Here is a 19550-nt window from a genome sequence, read left to right as displayed (position 1 = left end):
CTTGAGGGCTCATCCCCCTGCTGCCAATATTACCCAGCAGAGGGCATGGTGTCATCATGTGAGGAATGCTGTAAGAAGCCCATCTTCCAGTTGCTGGTGAATTCCTGGAGTAGAGGTGTCCATCATTCAAACACAAGTTGTGCCCCACTGAGGGAGCTGGCATCAAGGGAGTACCTACTGACAATTACCCCCTTGCATCTACAGTCACTCTTTTTCCTGTGAGACCTCCCCCTCCCCCAACCTTGCACCACTAATCTCCCTTATTCCCACCATCACTCCCTCCACCATGTGACCCAGCAAGAATCCTGGGACTTTCCCCAGCGCTCCCTGACTGATCAGCAGCTGTCCTTGTGCAGGACTTCAATCTGTGTGTGGTCCTTGGTCCAGGGGAAGGTCTGCTGTCATCCAGGTAAGTGACATTTCATTCTCTCAAATGGAGATGTGAGACTTCCACTGGCTTTTCAGACAACAATCAACCCCAAGAGCCTTACCAATGCCATTAAATCCAATTGCTTAAAGTCAACATTTTCAGGAATGATGAGTGGTAAAGTTTTCAGTTGACTTTTGTATAGAACAGTTAATTTTGATTGCCAGACTTGTGTTTGAGTCGAGATGTTAAAAGTGGAGTAGCTTCTACTCAGAATCAATCCACGCTTTGATTTGAATAAAAAAGTTTTGAGTATCTCTTACTTGCCACACAATTATAATTTATTCATTATTCTTCCTTTCTGGTTAATCTCTTGTACGCACAACTCCAACAATGTGAAACATGTTGTAAGATTTCTGCAGTTTGCGATGAATCACTGGAAAGCGCATGAAATTGGAGATAAAATATAATCCTCACTCTGCCCTAGTTAACCAACCTGAGAATAATATACTGGCAAGAGCTGGTGAATTCAAACAATGGGTCAATACTGTTAGAGTTACAGAACATTATAACACAAACAGAGAGAGAATTTGGATCGAGTTTAATGCCAGAAAGATATTTTTCACCTAATTAATCCATCTTAAATTCATGTTCAATTAATTATTAAGCAAGTAATTAATTATGGCATGGGTCCAATTTACAAAATAGCCAATACTGGCACATAGACCAACCTCCCTGCTTTGTGAGCTGCCACTATAAATGTGCTGTCCCAGAATCTCGATCTTCTTCCTTGGGTAGAAGCTGGATATGACAGTCAAAGCTGAAACCATTATGTTAATGTCAACTCTACACTGGGGATCACTTGGAAAGGGCGGTAGGCAGCAAAGGTGACTCTGAGGGATCTGTGCTGGGTCCACTCTTGTTTGTCATTTATATAAACAATTTGGATGAGAATTTAGGAGACATAGTTATTAAGATTGTGAGTGACACCAGAATAGTTGGTACAGTAGTCAGTGAAGAAGATTATTTGAGATTACAAAGGGGGTCAATGCGTTGAGGAGTGGCAGGTGGAGTTTAATTTTGATAAATGTGAAGTAGTGTATTTAGGAAAAACAAACAAGGGCAGGACTTATACAATTAATGGTAGGACCCTGGGGAGTTTTGTCGAACAGAAAGACCGAGGGGTCCAGAGATGTAATTCTTTGAAATTTGCGTTACAGGTAGACAGGGTGGCTAAGAACACTTGCCTTAATTGTTTAGATTTCTGAGTAAATAATTGGAATGGAGTGTTTGAGTTATAAAAACAGGCTGGATAGGCTGTGACATTTTTTTATTGGAGCATAGGAGGTCAAGGGGTGACCTTACAGAGGTTTATAAAATCATGAGGTACAAAGATAAGGTGAATAGCAAAGGTCTTTTCCTGAAGGTGGGGGAGGTACAAGGAGAAAGGATGTGAGGGGCAACTGTTTTACACAGAGTGGTTCGTGTGGGGAATGAAATGTCAGAGGAAGTAGTGAATGCAGGTATAGTTACAACATTTACAAGGCAGTTAGATAAGTTCATGAATAGGAAAGGTTTGGAAGGATATGGGCCAGGAGCAGGCAGGTGGGACTAGTTTTGTTTGGAACATGGCTGGCATGGACTGGTTGGACCAAAGGGTCTGTTTCCGTGCTGTACGCCTGTGTGACAGGAACGAGTCCACCCTTCCTGATGACAGCTTGTTTCTATTCTGGATTTTCCACGTCCCCTGGAGCATTCCACAGCAGATGGCATGAAGCTGTTCCGTGGGCCTTCAAGTGGAAACATAGATAGAAGCAGCAGGGACCTGTCCTACCATCCTTCCCCAAAACATTACATTGGGCTGGCAGTGATGTTTAGGAGTGTCAGGATTTCTGCTCAATGACGGATCGAAACTCCAGCTCCTGATTGGAAATGTGGTTGGCTTTGAGGGAGCCTTGTGGCTGCTGGTGTTACCATGGTCTTTCCAGCATCAGAGGGCAGGGGTTTGCAAAGTGCTGTCAAAGTAGGCTTGGTGTGTTGCTGTCAATAGTACACATTGCTGCAGATATGTGCCAATGGTGGAAGGTATGATGTTTAAGGTGGCAGAAGGGATACCAATCAAATAAATTGTTTTATTGTGGATTTTGCTGAGCTTCTGTGGTGTTGTTGGAGCTGTACCCATGCAGGGGAATTGGATAAATTATTTCCCATCACCCCCTGCTAACTTATACCTGCACATGGACTGGTTTTGCAGTGTCAGGAAGTGAGTTACATGCCATGACATTAATACTGTTGAAGATCAAGGGGAGATGGTTACACACTCTCTGGTTATAGAAAGTCATTGCTTGGCACTTTTACACATCTACATATGTTACCTGCTACTAATGTGCACAAACTGACAACATCATCTGAAATTAGTTGAAACAAAACTTCACTTGCCTCTTATGGTTTGCTGCGACTCTGCTAAAATCCTGTTAACTGAACTAGTATGAGATGGGAATATTGCAGGAACACAATACAGTGTTTCTGTCTGACTGGCGTTATAACTTTAAGCCTTTATGACTGCCATTCCTGATGAAGGGCTCCTGCCCAAAATGTCGATTCTCCTGCTCCTCGGATGCTGCCTGACCCGTTGTGCTTTTCCAGCACCACTCTAATCTTAACTCTAATCTCCAGCATCTGCAGTACCCACTTTCGCCTTCAATCCCACACCAGTCTATTTCTGATGAAAGCTCATCGACCTGAAATGTTAACTGCTTCTCTCTCTAGCTGCTGCCAGACTTGAGTATTTCCAGCATTTTCAGTTTCTTCCAATAGGTTTTGTCCCTGAATCTTAAATTACATGTGCATCACTGCAGCATTTTAATACTTTGCAATTGGGATAGAGCTTCAATTTTTGATGTGAATTATGCCATAAAAATGCATAAAAAAAACAGAAAATAGAGGAATGAGTCACCAGTCAAAAACATGAACCTTCCTATTCTAAACCCAGTTTCCAGCTTTTGGCCCATAGTTTGGATCGAGTCAGAGTTTGGTGCTTCCCATGACTGGGCAGTCAAGGTCAGGGGTCACAGTTTAAGGCTACAGGGTTGGTCATTGAGGAAGATGATTAGTTTCTTCACTCAAAGAGTGGGGAGCCTGTGGAATTCTCTGCCAGGGAAAGTGGTTGAGGACAAAACATTGAAGGGAGGAGTTACATACAGTTCAATATGCTAATGGCATCAAAGGGGAGAAAGTGGGAATGGGTTACTGAGTTGGAGGATCATCCATGATATATTGAACAGCAGAGAAGTTCAAAGGGGCTGAATGGCCTTCTCCATCTCCTAGATTCAATGTTTCTTTGGGAATGAGTTGCTGAGTAATAACTCAGACTTTGTCTTGATCGCACTTGCTATTTGATACGCACTGTGGGTATTTAATTATAGTCTGTTACCCATATTAACATGGTCATTTTGGATAATCTGGTAGTATTATTGATGGACCAACCAGAGAAATGCAATTGGAGCACACTAGTATGTGAAAGTTTCACGTGGAGGACTGGATGGGAGTAAAAGGTCAAGTAATGGTTGGATATAATTCAATAACTTGTGCTGCTTTTTCATTGGGCAGTTCAGAGTCAGGCACATTGCTGAGGATTAGGAGTCACACATAGAGCAGGTCAGGTAAGGCAATCAGGTTTCCTTCCCGAAAGGACATTGGTGAGCCAGATGTGTTCTTCTGACATTTGGCTTGTTTTTAATTCCAGACTTTTATTGAAACCACATTTCACCATCTGTTACAGTGGGATGTGAACCCATGTCCCCAGAACATTAACCCGGGGTTCTGCATGACTAGCCAGCAAGGTTACAGCCATGACACTGTCCAGGTACTGTAGCTCCGCAAATAAATGACATCCAAAATTCCCCAGTATCTTAAATCCTGTAATTTGCTTGGACAGTGGCAAACCAGTCAAAATAGGATAAGAGTTCCGAATAAAAGTCCTCAGTGCAGAGCTGCAGCTGATTGGGTTGTGTATTGGCAATTTGAGTATAAAGGCCACTTTGTGATTTAACATTCACATGATTTTTTTTCCGTCCAGTTAATTTTAATGGATGAAGTATCTCTCAGGTTATCAATGGGAGTTAATAATCTGTGTTCAAATTCTTGATATGCATTTTTGAAACATGTATCGCTGCAAAAGTAATTGGTTAACATTTCCCCTTTGATTCTTGTCCAAGCTGTACATTATTATGCTTTAGTCAAGACATCACCTGGGTTCTGGCCACAGAGACACAGCGAAGCAGTCAAGCCGAGATAGTGGTGCGGTGTAAACACTATGAGACATGGTGTCAGCTGGCGGGAGAATTAATTATGGAGACATTTTAGAAAAGCTGAGATTCTGAGTTGGAGACATGAGGATACAATTGACTGTGCAGAGATATACAAATTAAGTGGAACAGAAATGTCAATCTTGAGCATATTTCATTTTAAGCAACAAAAGAAAGACAAGTAAGTATAGTGTAAGACTGATATCGAGAAGCACTTAATTATCTGAAGGGCCAGATTTAGATAATGTGATCTGCTGGACATATGAACAGATGAGTTTGGAGCCAAAGTATATTTGGCACTTGAGCCAGCTCTATTATTTGATAAGATCATTGTTGATCTGATTGTGACCTTAACCCACCTTCCTGGCAATTTCCTAAATATGTCTTAGAAATATTCAATGACTGAAAATGTGTTGCTGGAAAAGCGCAGCAGGTCAGGCAGCATCCAAGGAGCAGGAGAATCGACGTTTCGGGCATGAGCCTTTCTTCAGGAATGAGGAAAGGGCTCATGCCCGAAACGTCGATTCTCCTGTTCCTTGGATGCTGCCTGACCTGCTGCGCTTTTCCAGCAACACATTTTCAGCTCTGATCTCCAGCATCTGCAGTCCTCACTTTCTCCTAAAATATTCAATGACCCCAACTCCATTGCTGTCCAAGGAAGAGAGTTCTATGGACCCACAGTCCTTGCAGCAAATAAATCTCTGAATAATCCCAGTTTGTCAGAACTTCATCTGATTCCACCAGTTCCTGAGCTTTAATGATGGAGAAAGCAGGAGTCTGAAAGGGAAGGGCTGGTGGATGAAAGTAGAATGTTTGGAAAGAATTCTCAGTGCTGCCGTCAAGAAGTGGAGGATATGTTGCTGCATTTCAGTGAGGCACTGTTGTACCAAGGTGAGGTAAGGTGTTTTTCCATCCTATTTGAAATAGCAGATAGAGTCACAACTCATTGGCCAGCATATACCCACTTACATGTCCATGTCACAATCTGGTCAGGGATCAGTTAGCCTTTTTTTCAAAAATAGACAAAATGTGAGATCCAGAGGACTTTAGAAGAGAATAAACAAATACATTTCCATGGTTTTGAACAAACAAAAATAAAGTTGTCTATGCAAAGTTTGCTAAACTATTTAGAATTCAGGTATAACTTATATTCTGATATCCAAAAATGACCATGTTAATATGGGTAACAGACTATAATTGAATACCCACAGTGCATATCAAATAGCAAGTGCGATCAAGACAAAGTCTGAGTTATTACTCAGCAACTCATTCCCAAAGAAACATTGAATCTAGGAGATGGAGAAGGCCATTCAGCCCCTTTGAACTTCTCTGCTGTTAATATGATCATGGTCCTATCCACCAACAGTAACCCGTTCCCACTTTCTCCCCTTTGATCCCATTAGCATATTGAACTGTATGTAACTCCTCCCTTCAATGTTTTGTCCTCAACACTTTCCCTGGCAGAGAATTCCACAGGCTCCCCACTCTCTGGGTGAGGAAACTAATCATCTTCCTCAATGACCGACCCTGTAGCCTTAAACTGTGACCCCGACCTTGATTACCCAATCATTAGACACATCTTTCTAGTGTGTACCCTGTCTAGTCCTGTCAGTTTTTTTGAGTTCTATGAGATCCTTACTCATTTCTAAACTGCAGTGAATATAGTTCTAACAGATCCAGTCTCCCTTCATATGTCAGTCCTGCCATCCCAGCCAACACTCCCTCCATCACCAGAATATCCTTCCTCAGACAAAGGATTGAAACTGCACACAATACTTGAGGCCTGGTCTCTTCAAGGCTGGTACAAATAAAGAGGATTGATGAGGGTAGAACGGCAGATGTGTGAGTTATATGGACTTCAGTAAGGCATTCAACAAGGTTCCCCATGGGAGATTGGTTAGCAAGGTGAGATTTCATGGAATACAGGGAAAATTAGCCATTTGGTTACAGAACAGGCTCAAAGGTAGAAGACAGAAGGTGGTGGTGGAGGGTTGTTTTTCAGACTGGAGGCCTGTGACCAGTGGAGTGCCACAAGGATCAGTGCTGGGTCCTCTACTTTTTGTCATTTATATAAATGATTTGGATGGGAGCATAAGTGGTATAGACATTAAGTTTGCAAATTACACCAAAATTGTAGTGGACAGCGAAGAAGGTTACCTCAGATTACAACGGGATCTTGATCAAATTGGCCAATGGGCTGAGAAGTGGCAGATGGAGTTTAATTTAGATAATGTGAGATGCTGCATTTTGGGAAAGCAAATCTTAGCAGGACTTATACACTTAATGGTAAACTCCTAGAGAGTGCTGCTGAACAAAGAGACCTTGGAGTGCAGGTTCATAGCTCTTTGAAAGTGGAGTCGCAGGTAGTTAGGATAGTGAAGAAGGCGTTTGGTATGCTTTCCTTTATTGGTCAGAGTATTGAGTACAGGAGTTGGGAGGTCATGTTGCGGCTATACAGGACATTGGTTCGGCCACTGTTGGAATATTGCATGCAATTCTGGTCTCCTTCCTATCGGAATGATATTGTGAAACTTGAAAGAGTTCAGAAAAGATTTACAAGGATGTTGCCAGGGTTGGAGGATTTGAACCACAGGGAGAGGCTGAACAGGCTGGGGCTGTTTTCGCTGGAGCGTCGAAGGCTCAGGGGTGACCTTATAGAGGTTTACAAAATCATGATGGGCATGGATAGAATAAAAATAGACAAAGTCTTTTCCCTGGGGTCCAGAACTAGAGGGCATAGGTTTAGGGTGAGAGATATAAAAGAGACCTAAGGGGCAACCTTTTCTCGCAGAGGGTGTACGTGCATGGAATGAGCTGCCAGAGGAAGTGGTGGAGGCTGATACAATTGCAACATTTAAAAGGCATTAAAAGGGTATATGAATAGGAAGGGTTTGGAGGGATATGGGCCAGGTGCTGGCAGGGGGGACTAGATGGGTTGGGATATCTGGTTGGCATGGACGGGTTGGATTGAAGGGTCCGTTTCCGTGCTGTACATCTCTATGACTCTAAAACATTCTTGCTCCTGTACTCGAATCCTTTCGCTCTGAAGAATAACATACCATCTACCTTCTTCAGCACCTGCTGCACCTGCACACTTATTTTCAGTGACTGATGTACAAAGGCACCCGGGTCTCATTGCTCCTCTCCCTTGCCCCAATCTATCACCATTTAGATCATAATCTATCTTCTGTTTTTGTTTTCTTGGGGTATATCCTCATAATTATCCACATTATTCTGCACCTGCCATGTATTTATCCACTCATTCAGCCTGTACAAATCTCACTGAAGCATCTTTGCATCCTCCTCATTGTTCACTCTCTCATCCAGCATAGTGTTCTCCGCAAATGTGGCGATATTACATTTAGTTCCCTTATCTAGATCATTAATATATATTGTGAGATGTTAATAGCAGACCTTAATAACACAGTGGGTCATTAAATTTCAGTAAGCTTCACATGGGTTTACAATTAGTAATGTTTGCCAATCTGACCTTAAAAACGCCTCTCCTGAGCCATTCTGTCACAGACTATTCTGTCAAAGACTGCTCCAGTTTTGGTCGATAACATCTCTTTCCTGTGTCAATGGAAAGTGTACTTCGACACTTACTCACTGCTAGTTGGCTTCATCAAGCTGAAATTACCTCTGGTATTTTCCCTGAGCTGTAATCTTGCTCCATTGCACCAAGCAAATACTGCCTGTGGGCTTTTCAAACTGACCCAGTTATTACCACAGGGATTTGTTTTTTGATTTCTTTGAGACCTAACTCCATAGTGCTATCCAACTGCTGCGGAACTTCTCTGAGTCCCCAAACAGAATCTAAGTCACACAGGTCTGAGGAAGGGTCACTCAATCTGAAGTGTGAACCCTGATTTCTCTCCACCTGCTGAGCTTTTCCAGCTATTTCTGTTTTTGTGCCCATGTCATGCAGTTGCCTTTCTAAAAGTACAGTTAAAAGCTTCTCTCTCTCTCTCTCTCTTTCTGTCTCTCTCTCACACACACAAACTTTCTGACTTTCCCATATGCCCATAACTTTTAACTGCCTTGATCTGCCACGAGTGACTAATTGAAAACCTTGCAACTAGCTCCATCCCAGCTTCTGGACAGAATTGTATGTAATTTATAATTTGGAATAGTCAAGTGTGGCAGCCCTGGAATTGAATATGTTCTGAACATTTGGAATCTCACAGAATGCAACTGAGTTTCCTGAAGAGGGACTGACCAGGCATGCCTGAATCTCCATGTAGGTGGACACTGTTTATATGGAGCTGGGCATTGGTGCAAATGCAAGGAACTGCATGTGGACTGTCTCTGAAAATTCTGACAGGAACAATTGCATTTCTATTCTGCTTCGCAAATTCCCTTTTCATGGAAGGACCCTGGACCAGCTGCTGCATCGATCTAAGCAGCATTTTGGGGTGATATTAGACCTCCCAGAGGATCGCTCCACTGCCATCCCCATCACTGCACATGCAATATACATCTCATCATGTAATAGACTGGCCTTCTCTACTCCATACCCACCGAATTGTCTATATTTGCACTGATGCAGCACATGCCCAAATTATGTGATGATGCATCTGCAGAGTACTTGTCCTCCTCCAAGGATCCCTCTATCACCTTTGAGAGGTCTGTGGGAAATCAAAGGAGATGAGTTCATGCTGACATGGGTTAAGTCTACAAACTCTACATTTGCATTTCATGGGATTTCAGTTTATGGTGACATCAACTTCATACGAGTTTATTATATGCCAAATGGAGTTGAAATATCTTGTGATATCATTCAGTGCAAGGGACCCCCACCTTATAATGGCTAATCCTTGGGAGTGTGACACTCCGTAGATTCAGAACTATAGACCTGTTTGTCTGACTCAGTGATGGATAAGTTGGAGGTGATTCTAAAAGATAGTATTTCTATGCATTTGGAGAGACAAGGATTGATTAGGGATAGTCAGCATGGTTTTGTGCAAGAGAAATCATGTCTCACAAACTTGATTACATTTTTTGAGCAAGTAACCAAAAAGACTAATGAGCGCAGAGTGGTTTACTTGGACTTCAGTAAAGTCTTTGGTAAGGTTCCACAGGATACACTAATTAGTAAAGTTTGATCACATGGGATTCAGGGTGAGCTTTGGATAGAAATTGCCAATTGGATAGAAAATTGGCTTAGCAACTGGAGATAGAAGGTGGTGGAGTGTTGTTTTTCAGACTGGAAACCTGTGACCAGAGGTGCTCTGTGGGGATCGATTCTGGGTCTACTTTTCTCATTTATGTAAGTGATTTGAATGAGATTTTAGGAGGCATGGTTAGTAAGTTTGCAGATGACACCAAAATTGGTGGCACAGTGAACAGTGAAGAAGGATATTTCAGATTACAAAGAGATCTTGATCAACTGAGTCAATGGGTTGAGGAGTGGCAGATGGAGTTTAATTTGGATAAATGTGAGGTATTTCAGTTTGGTAAAACAAACAAGGGCAGGACTTATACAATTAGTGGTGGGATCCTGGTAGTGTTGTAGAACAGAGTTATAGGGGTTCAGGTACATAATTCTTTGATATTTGCAATATATGTAGACAGGGTAGTTAAGAAGGTGTTTAGCATACTTGTCTTCATTGCTCCTTTGAGTATAGGAGTGGGAATGTCATGTTGAGGTTATACAGGATATTGACAACACCTCTTGTGGAGTACTGTGCACAGTTCTGGTTGCTCTGTTATAGGGAGGATATTATTAAATTGGATAGGGTTCAAAATGATTTAACAGGATGTTGCTGGGAATGGAGGGTTTGAGTTACTGAAATAGGCTGGGACTTTTTCATTGGAGCATAGGAGATGGAGGGGTGACTTATAGAGATTTACAAAACCACAAGGGGCATAGATTAGGTGAATTGCTAAGGATTGGGGTGGTTCAAAACTATGGGGCATATTTTTAAGGTGAGAGGACAATGATTTAAAAAGGAAGGAAGGGGCAACTCGTTTACATGTTTGTATGTGGAATGAACTGCCAGAGGAAGTGGTCGATGCAGGTACAGTTACAACATTTAAAAGAAATTTGGTTAAATACATGAATAGGAAAGGTTTGGAGGGATATGGGCCAAATGCAGGCAGTTAGGACTAGTACAGTTTGGGAACACGGTCAGAGTGGACTAGATAGATGGAAAGATTTCTTTCAGTGCTGAATAATTCCATGACTCTATAACATCTGTTCCCACACAGCTGTCTACGTTACTATGATTTGTTCTAGCACTTGAGGTCCAGTTTCCCCCATTCTTAGTTTCTTCCTGAAGTTCTGCACTGTTCCCTCAAACAATTGGAGAAAGCAGAGCTATCAGTGTGGCAAGTGGATTATATCGAGAGAATGGAATGACAGTATTTATAGAGGGGTTACTGTGAAGCATGGGTGCAACGTGTTGATTGGTTGGATTAGTGGGCAAAAACCTGTCAGAAAGAGTAGAATGTGAGATAATGTAAAGTTGTTCTCACTGGCAGGAACAATGAAAAAGCAGTGCATTACTGAAACAAGAACTACCAAACCCCAGATCCACCATTCTGCTTTGATTAATAATTCCATAATGTTACATGAGAAGGATCATAGACCAAGAAAGCAAAAGGATGCCAAAAGAAAATTTATTACTTTTGTGATTTTTTATTATGTTGTTCTTCTTATGTTTTACTTGAAGACAGTTTCAAAATGTAGGTAGGTATAAGCTGAAGATTTTGCAAGGAGTTGCTGCTCCTCTGGGTGTGTACTGCTACAGGTTTACTGACGAGCCTATCAGGAGCAAATACATAAGAACCCAGTCACTGATTGGAGGAACAGCTTAATGCCTGAAGCCATGGCAGTGAGTCTCTGGCCTGGCTTTGGGAATAGGAGAATCTCAGGGAGAGGAAGGAAATGAGAGCTCTACCATGGGGAGGAGGCCATGAGTCGAACGGCAGAGGGGAACTCCCAGAAATCCAGTCCAAAATGGCAGCAGAGTTGGGCTCCTCTGCCAGAGCTCATCTGCTCTAAGCACTTTGCTTTATTTTTCCCTCCCTTTTCTTGTTTTCTGACTTATTTTCCTTGTCCTGGCTTGGACAACATCGACAGTGGTGAGCCCAGTGCTTGAACCCCAAGCAGTCCTGAGCTGGGACAGGGTGTAGGCCTCAGGTGGGCCTACTGCAGACCTTGAGTGGGCCTAGTGGGGAGGGCAGTGAGCTCCTACTTACTCTTCTGGAGGAAGCACTGGACCTGGAATCGGGGGCTGCTCCAATGTTGACGAGACAGGCCAGCGGCAAAACATGGCTCAGGATCAGTGACTTTGATATTGGTTGGATCTGGTGTAGATGGTGGCAGAGAGTTGGTGACACAGGTGTCCTTGACGATGATGAGCTGGTTCAGGACTAACTGATGGATGCTGTTCAAGCTATATTGTTCTTTAATTCTTAAATTATTCAAAATGGCACCATTTCATAGCAACAAATGAAAGCTTTTCACTGTATTTTATTGCAGTCTTATGTAAAATACACATGACAATAAAATTAAAGTTAAACTGTGAGCTGGGTTGTGACGATGAGTTTGTGCGCTAGGGGCATGATTCCATTAAAGTTACTCTGTAAAAGAACACCTTGGCCACTTTCATTTAAATGTGAAATGTTTGCTGGTGGGGTCAAAGGGTGGGTGAACATTTTTTGGAGTTCGAAGCCCCATGAATTATTTTCTTGAAGTGAAAGAAGGCAGTGTAAGTCAGGGAGAGTGAGAGAAGGGGAAAACAGAGAGAGTGAGAGGGGTAAAAGAGAGGGAAGGGGTGAGGAGAATGGAAGGTATGAGGATGAGAGAACAGGATAAGAGTGTGAGAGAGGGAAAGAAGAGTCGGAGAGGGAGAAAGCATGTACCTGTATTGAGGAGGAAACCGATTGAAAACCAACTAACTTTGAACTCTCACTTTTAGGTGTATTTCACCGAGATTACCTCTGAGTGAGCCCACCAAGGGTGACCCAAGGTCAGCAATAGTTAAGCCTAACTCCTTAGCTCAGTCCCAGCTGCTGCTCCCTTTCCCTGGTGATCATGAATTGAGGCTAATCCTTTCTCTCTCTTGCTCTGTTAGTTGCTCATTTGACTGATCAATTTACAGCTTTTGAGTTCATCGAATGGAGTTCCATGTTACTGTTGGGGTAGCCTTACCTTCCTGAAATGTGTTAATCCCCCCCAACCACAAAGAGGTGAGAAAATTGAAACATGTCTTGATAGACATTTGAACAAGCCTGACTTAGACGGAGAACAACTGCAGAATTCTGAGGTGAGGAGGTAGCAAGGTGTTCTATTGTGTATCACAGAAAGTAGCATGCAGCTGCAAAAGGTTGGCCATTTTGTATTATGACAAGAAGTGAACACAAAAGTTCTTATGGTGTCATTGAATACTTTCAAGGCAGAGTTAAATGGATTCTTGTTGGGGCAAGGGAATCTAAGGTTGCGGTGGGTAGGTAGTAATGTGGCATTCAAAACAAAACAGACCATCCACAATCTCACTGAATGGTGGGGCAAGCCTGAGGGGCTCTATAGTCTACTTCTCCTCATGTTTCATTTTAGCTGAGGGAAGTTGGGAGATGACAATCATAAGGTTTTCTTATGCGTATTTAACCTGATATCATGAGACCTTGTTGAGTACAGAGTCAATATTGAAGACTGGAGAAAGTGAGGTCTGCAGATGCTGGAGATCAAAGTTGAAACTTTATTGCTGGAACAGCACAGCAGGTCAGGCAGCATCCAGGGAACAGGAGATTCGACGTTTCGGGCACAGGCCCTTCTTCAGGAATCTGAAGACTCTCAGGGCCACTACCAGCAAATTATATACCACTCTGCCACAAGTTCTGCTGGACCCTGGACAATTGGTGTCTACACGACATCCCTTCCAATTTCGGCCCAGGTCTCCATTTGTTAATGACTGAGTTGGTTGGGCCAGGCACACCGTTTTCATTTCTGGTGCATCAATCAGTGACAGATGCTCAATTGAGTTTTATTCTGAAGAAGAATTCCATCCAGAAATGTATTCAAATGCTGGCCTTTATATCTAGACCGCTGGAGTCCAGAAGTTATTCTGCAGTTATCCAAAATCCTGGCTAGACCCCACTTGGAGTACTGTGAGCAGATCTGGGAACCACACTTTGAGAAGGATACAGTGACCATGCAGGGAGTATAACATAGGTTTACAAGAATGATATCTGGATTTCAGGAGTTATGAGGAAAGATTATACCAATTAAGCCTGTTTTCCCTAAAATTTTGAAGGTTAAACAGTGACCTGATTGAAGTCTTCAAGATATTAACAGGAAAAGACAGGGAATATAAACTATTTCCACAGGTTGGGGTTTCTAGAACTAGGGGCATAGTTTGAGATTTAGGGCCAGACTGTTTTGGAGAGACGTTAAGAAGCACTTCTACACACAAAGGGTGGGAGAGGTTTAGAACTCTCTTCCACAAATGACAGTGGGAGCAGATCAGTTGCGAATTTTAAATCTGAGATAAATGTTTGTTAAGCAAAGATATTAAGGGATGTTGGCCAAAGGCAGGTATATGGAGTTAGGTCACAAATCAGCTGTGATCTTGTTGAAGGGCGCTGAATAGCCTACTCCTGTTCCTATGTTCCCAAGAGTTGTGAAGCAGAGTCTTATCAAATTTGAAACATTAACTCAGTCTACAGATGCTGTAGACCCATTGAGTTTCTCCAGCATTTTCTGTTATTTCGGATTTCTAGCATCCACAGAATTTTGCTTTTATTTGAGCTTTGTTCTTATTGAACTTCTCTGAAGCAGTTTGATATAGACTGGTGACTTGCTAGGCTATTTCAAGCAGCAGTTAAGAGCCAACTGCATTGCTGCAGGCCCGGGTTCACATGAAAAAATATAGCCGGGGGTTAAAGATCAGCCATGACCTTATGAAATGCCAGAGTAGAATCAATTCCTGCTCCTATTTGTTTATGTTGTGATCCATATAGTTTGGGTCTTCTTATCTAAGGAAAGAAGTACTTGTATAAGAGAGATTTAAGAAGATTTGATTGTTTTCTTTTGTGCGTGTGTGAAGTTGGAGTGGAGAATGGGAGGAAGCGGTGGTGGTCATATCCTCTGACAAAAGATTGATGAGAAGGGGCATCTAATCATTGGAGTTTAAAAGAAATGGGAGGTGATCTCATCAAACCGTATCAAATTCTTACAAGGCCTGACAGGGTAGATGTTGAGTGGCTGTTCTCCCTGGCTACAGAATATGAAGTAAAGGGAAATGTCATCACAAGCGGGCTAAGATTCTTTGTCATTCTCAACTTGAGAAGCCTGTGGCTGAAATGTTGGACAAACAAGTGTTTAAGATCAAGATTAATACAATTTTTGGGCACTAAAGGAGTCAATGGAGAGTGAAGTTGTAGAATTTCAACAATTAACTCATTCAATGTTGGATTAAATGCGAAGGGCTGCACCATTGACTTCTCTCCTATTTTTTCTGTTCTTAAGTAGCAGCACAAGTATAATTTTAATGACATGATCATCCTTAATGACTGCCACACAGCTTCTTTTGTTCAAAAGGTAAACATAAATGCAGTCTCATACCTTCAGGTTGCTAATTATTTCTGGATTTTTAAAAATATTGCAGTTTCTCAATCAACACCTGCTTTGGCATAAATTCACTGAGTGAGATCCACCTTATCAGTCAGTGTATTTCTCTAGCTTATGATCTCATTTGTTAGGGAGATACACTGTTTATCCCATTATTAACCAAGACACCAGATGCTTCCTGCTCTCTTGCTCCATCAGTTTCAATACCTCACAATGCAGGCAGTGCAGTACAATCCCTAGTTACTCAATATCAACACCACAAGTGCATCTGCTACTACAGGACACATTAACTCTTTGAAGATTAATATAATTTCAATCATGATTATCTTTGCTTTTAGAGCCTGAAATAGTCTAAGCGCACTGCAAAACTCAAGTTTATTTGACCAGAAACAAGCAATGGAACTTATAGAATTGACCCTTAATATAAATTCCTGAAGAAGGGCTCATGCCCGAAACGTCGATTCTCCTGCTCCTTGGATGCTGCCTGACCTGCTGCGCTTTTTCAGCCTTAATATAAATCAGTCAATTAAATGATAACTAAGATTTTTTTAGCTATTTCCTTAAAGGAACAAATACAATGTATCTGTATAAGTCACATTTTCATTATAGAAATATTTCAACCCTACATAATATGCCTCATCCCTTATTCCAGTGAGTAATTTGCTAACCACTGCTTTTGGCAAATGAAATACAGGAAATCAGAGATCAGAGCATCAGGTATAATGATAATATAAAGTCACAACTTTAGGTCTGTAAATATTTTCATTCTACAATGACACAGATACAAATGTCATACATGGAACCATTCTGATACATTCTTGGATGTATTGCATGGAAAGTCAAGATAATTTGCAAATATTAAAATTCCTTGCAAAGTAATTTGTGTCGTCCATTACAGAAAGAATTGCATAATTTCCTCAGTAACATACTAACACATTTTAATAGAATTAAGTTTTTAATTTATTTTGTGGAATATATTTACATTTAAAATAGCAAATGACCAGGTGGAATTACGTATCAGAATTAATGTCTGGTCCCATATTTGTCCTAATAGACCAACTACTCACACACAAAAGCCAAAAAGGACTTTTATAACAATCAGCTATACAGTCCTTGATCATTGATTACTTGGTGTAGCATATACAGTGTACCTTGTTCCATCAGCACCAGCACTGAAAAGTAGTGAGTCGTCAGTATGGAGAGGGATGAGCAACCTGCTTCCAATGAAAACAATACACTTTGTGCTACAAGATCCCAAAGGATGACCAATTAAGCAAGCAAGGTAAAATTCAGATGGGAAGCTTAGCAATCCTGGCCACTGATTCTGAAGACCTGGCTCCTAGAATACAAACTGAAAACCAGAACATGAGATGAAGGAGAAGGAAATTAATTGGAAATCAGGCTGAATATTTAGAAATAACATACAGAAGAAAATGCTCTGGAAATTATCTTTATATTCATATATATTCAATTATAATTGATACCAAAGTGTCAATACAATGATGGTAACCAATACCTTTCTGAATGGATCATGCAGAAGATAAAAACACTTAAAATATCCAAAATAAATTTCTCTCTAACAATCAATGACTATAACAATTAATAGAGAAAATATATAATATGTTTTTGTGCATATGAAAATATTTTAGGGATAACAAAGAAAAACTAAAGAAACTTTTGTTCTACAAAAGCTGATAATGGTACATAAGCAATCATCTACTGTGCAATACTTGATAAGCATATATGCCACTGTAGTAGAATTATTATTGAGATATGTTGGTAGTAAAGGAGGGTATAGTTTGTACTGGGTGTCTGCTGGAAATGTCTGTGTCAGTCTTGCAAAGGCACAAACTATATTACTTTATAAATCAAGATGGTTACAAGTATTAAAAATAAAACTCACCCAATTCACATGGCAAACACCAAATAAGTTTTATATTTAACGTGCATCTGCACGAATCAAAATGCATCAATGAAGCATTCACTGTTGCAACTGAATTAAAATTTTCATTGTAATGCAAATATAAAGGTGATTAAACCATGAAGCATCAGACAAATGGTCTGATATGAAATCCTACTGACTTCCTGCAAATGCACTCCATGTGTCATATTGTGAATTGAAAACATTTGATGCATACATAACCTGATTTAGGGATAAGGTATTGTGCAAACAGCAAGGAAGAAGGAAGTCAATTTGGATAAGTAGACTTCCCATAGAAATTGGGCAAATAAATGCAAGCACACAAAGCAGATACAGAATTCCTGCTGCTTTGCTTCACCAGGACTGAAAAATAGATTCTGAACCGTAACCTCGTATTTTGTTATTATAGGTTCACCTCTATTCACAAAATGTCTATACGAGTTGTTCGGAAATTTGTATCTGACAGTGTTTATTACATTATTCAGAGCAACTTTAATATTTTTGGCAGCTTTTAAGTCATAGTTAGATCTCAATGTTAACTGACGTTTATAGAGCACGTAACCTAGCCAGGAGTGCTTCTACTTCAGGAACAGCATTATTCTCAGCGTCAGAAATAACAGTTCCCATCTCCTTCTTCCTTAGGTCTGAAACAGCATGTCCCTCCCATTTCCTGACAGCTTTACTCCTTGTGTTGGATGAATATGCTTCTGTTTCATAACTGGGCTCCTTGGTAATTGGAATTCTAGCTGTGTTCACGTGGATATTCTGACCAGAATGTGACCTTTCCAGTTCAGCCTTTTGATTTTCTGCAGTGAGAAAAAAAAATATAAAGGGGAATGAAGTTACAGAAGAGCTGAAAAGCAACTATGTAATGTGGGGCAAACAGCATGCAAGTAGCAGAGGTGCAAACTGAAAGCGTTAGAAATGACAAGAAATGTCAATCATGCACAGAGTCACATAAATATCACTAGTTAAATACAGATTGAGCATAAATCTGATGATTCCAACTTAGCAATCATGCTTTTCCTCTCAGTAAATGCAGCTCCGGGGGAATGATGCCAACAAAAGATAATGCATCTTTAATAAACTGATGAACATTTACATGTCGAGTGAGACAGGTGGGATGTACCTAATAAAAATGTCAGTCCATCAACTCCCATTAATACAACAAAACTTTTTTTTATTTCAAACTGCAGTGCAATGAGACCCACCTCAAAAGGCTTCGAGGCACAACAAAAGCACAATTAAATTTTCAAACACAATCTATTTTCTATCTATCTGATATATTTGCGGTATGTTACTAATAATTGACAGTGATCTTGACTTATCACATCTGCTATAGTCGTCAGCTGTACAGTCAATGATTTAATGGCTTTGCCTGATAGGAGCAAAGAACAGAAATTTTATCAGCTAGTTTGCAGACATCTTGCAAACAATATGAATTATCCTCTCTCATATCTTCAACTAAAAAAAAGGGACACTCCATATTCATGTAACCTTGAGCATAGCCTGAAAACTGTCTCAACAAACTTGACATGACATTTAAAGTTTTTGGTTATTCTCTGAAAGATGTTCTACCATCCAAACAGTAATGACTTTGGAACAGAAGCAGTCACTCATGACTGTGTGTTTTATGTGGAAGCTGAAAATTCCTACAGAAAACAGCTTGTACTTTAAAAGGCTGCTGCTGAAGATATTTACTGCACTGTCATTTCATGACCAGAGGGCTCACGGTGATGGATGAACACTTTACACAGCAGCTTGGACAATCTCAGCAAACCTCTGTAGTATGATCACCTCTAGACCAGAGGCAAGAAAATAAACGTTTTTTTTTCTAAAATATAGCGGCTTTCTTGGCTAGCAGTATTTCAGAATGGGTTTTTGAGAAACTGTTGGCATGCAGGCAGTGACATGATATATTGGACTATGATGTATTGTCTCTCCGTATTGTAGCAAAGCTCAACCCAGAACCTGATTAAAAGTTTACCACTTTGCATTGAGTTAGGAAGAAAATAGAGGAGGAACTACCAGCACAGACTCGTACATTAAAACTTTTATATCAGTTTGTCAAACTTATTTCTTCCTGAGTGAGCTTAAATTTAGAGGGAAAAAAACCCTCAAAAATAGTGAAGTGTCGATGTCAACACTTCAAATGCCAGCTGGATATCAAGTAGATATTTTTAAAATGAAAGCTTCCACCTGATATTATTGAGGTGATTTAATAATTTTGACAGTATTAGGCAAGACCTTTCAAAAGCTGATTGGGGGCAGATATTCACAGGTAAAGGGACGGCTGAAAAATGGAAGCCTTCACAAATGAGATAACGACAGTCCAGAGACAGAATATTTTTGTTCGGGTGAAAGGAAAGGGTGGTAGGT

At 40.8% G+C, this 19550-nt stretch overlaps 1 protein-coding gene across 2 annotated transcripts in view; it reads right to left on the bottom strand.

Moving 5' to 3' along the window:
* Window positions 1–16954: 16954 nt before the first annotated feature.
* LOC122550431 (protein diaphanous homolog 3-like) overlaps window positions 16955–19550 on the bottom strand; it is a 577944-nt gene continuing 575348 nt past the window's right edge. For both annotated transcript variants that reach the window (XM_043691160.1, XM_043691161.1), the window contains one exon: window positions 16955–17977. In XM_043691160.1, the coding sequence (XP_043547095.1) occupies window positions 17718–17977 (260 nt within the window). In that variant the 3' untranslated portion in view covers window positions 16955–17717. The remainder of the gene's footprint in view (window positions 17978–19550) is intronic.

The sequence above is a fragment of the Chiloscyllium plagiosum genome, chromosome 6, assembly GCF_004010195.1.
Source record: "Chiloscyllium plagiosum isolate BGI_BamShark_2017 chromosome 6, ASM401019v2, whole genome shotgun sequence".
Classification (NCBI taxonomy): domain Eukaryota; kingdom Metazoa; phylum Chordata; class Chondrichthyes; order Orectolobiformes; family Hemiscylliidae; genus Chiloscyllium; species Chiloscyllium plagiosum.
Note: the sequence above shows the minus strand (reverse complement) of the source record. Positions and strands in the feature narration are given on the sequence as shown.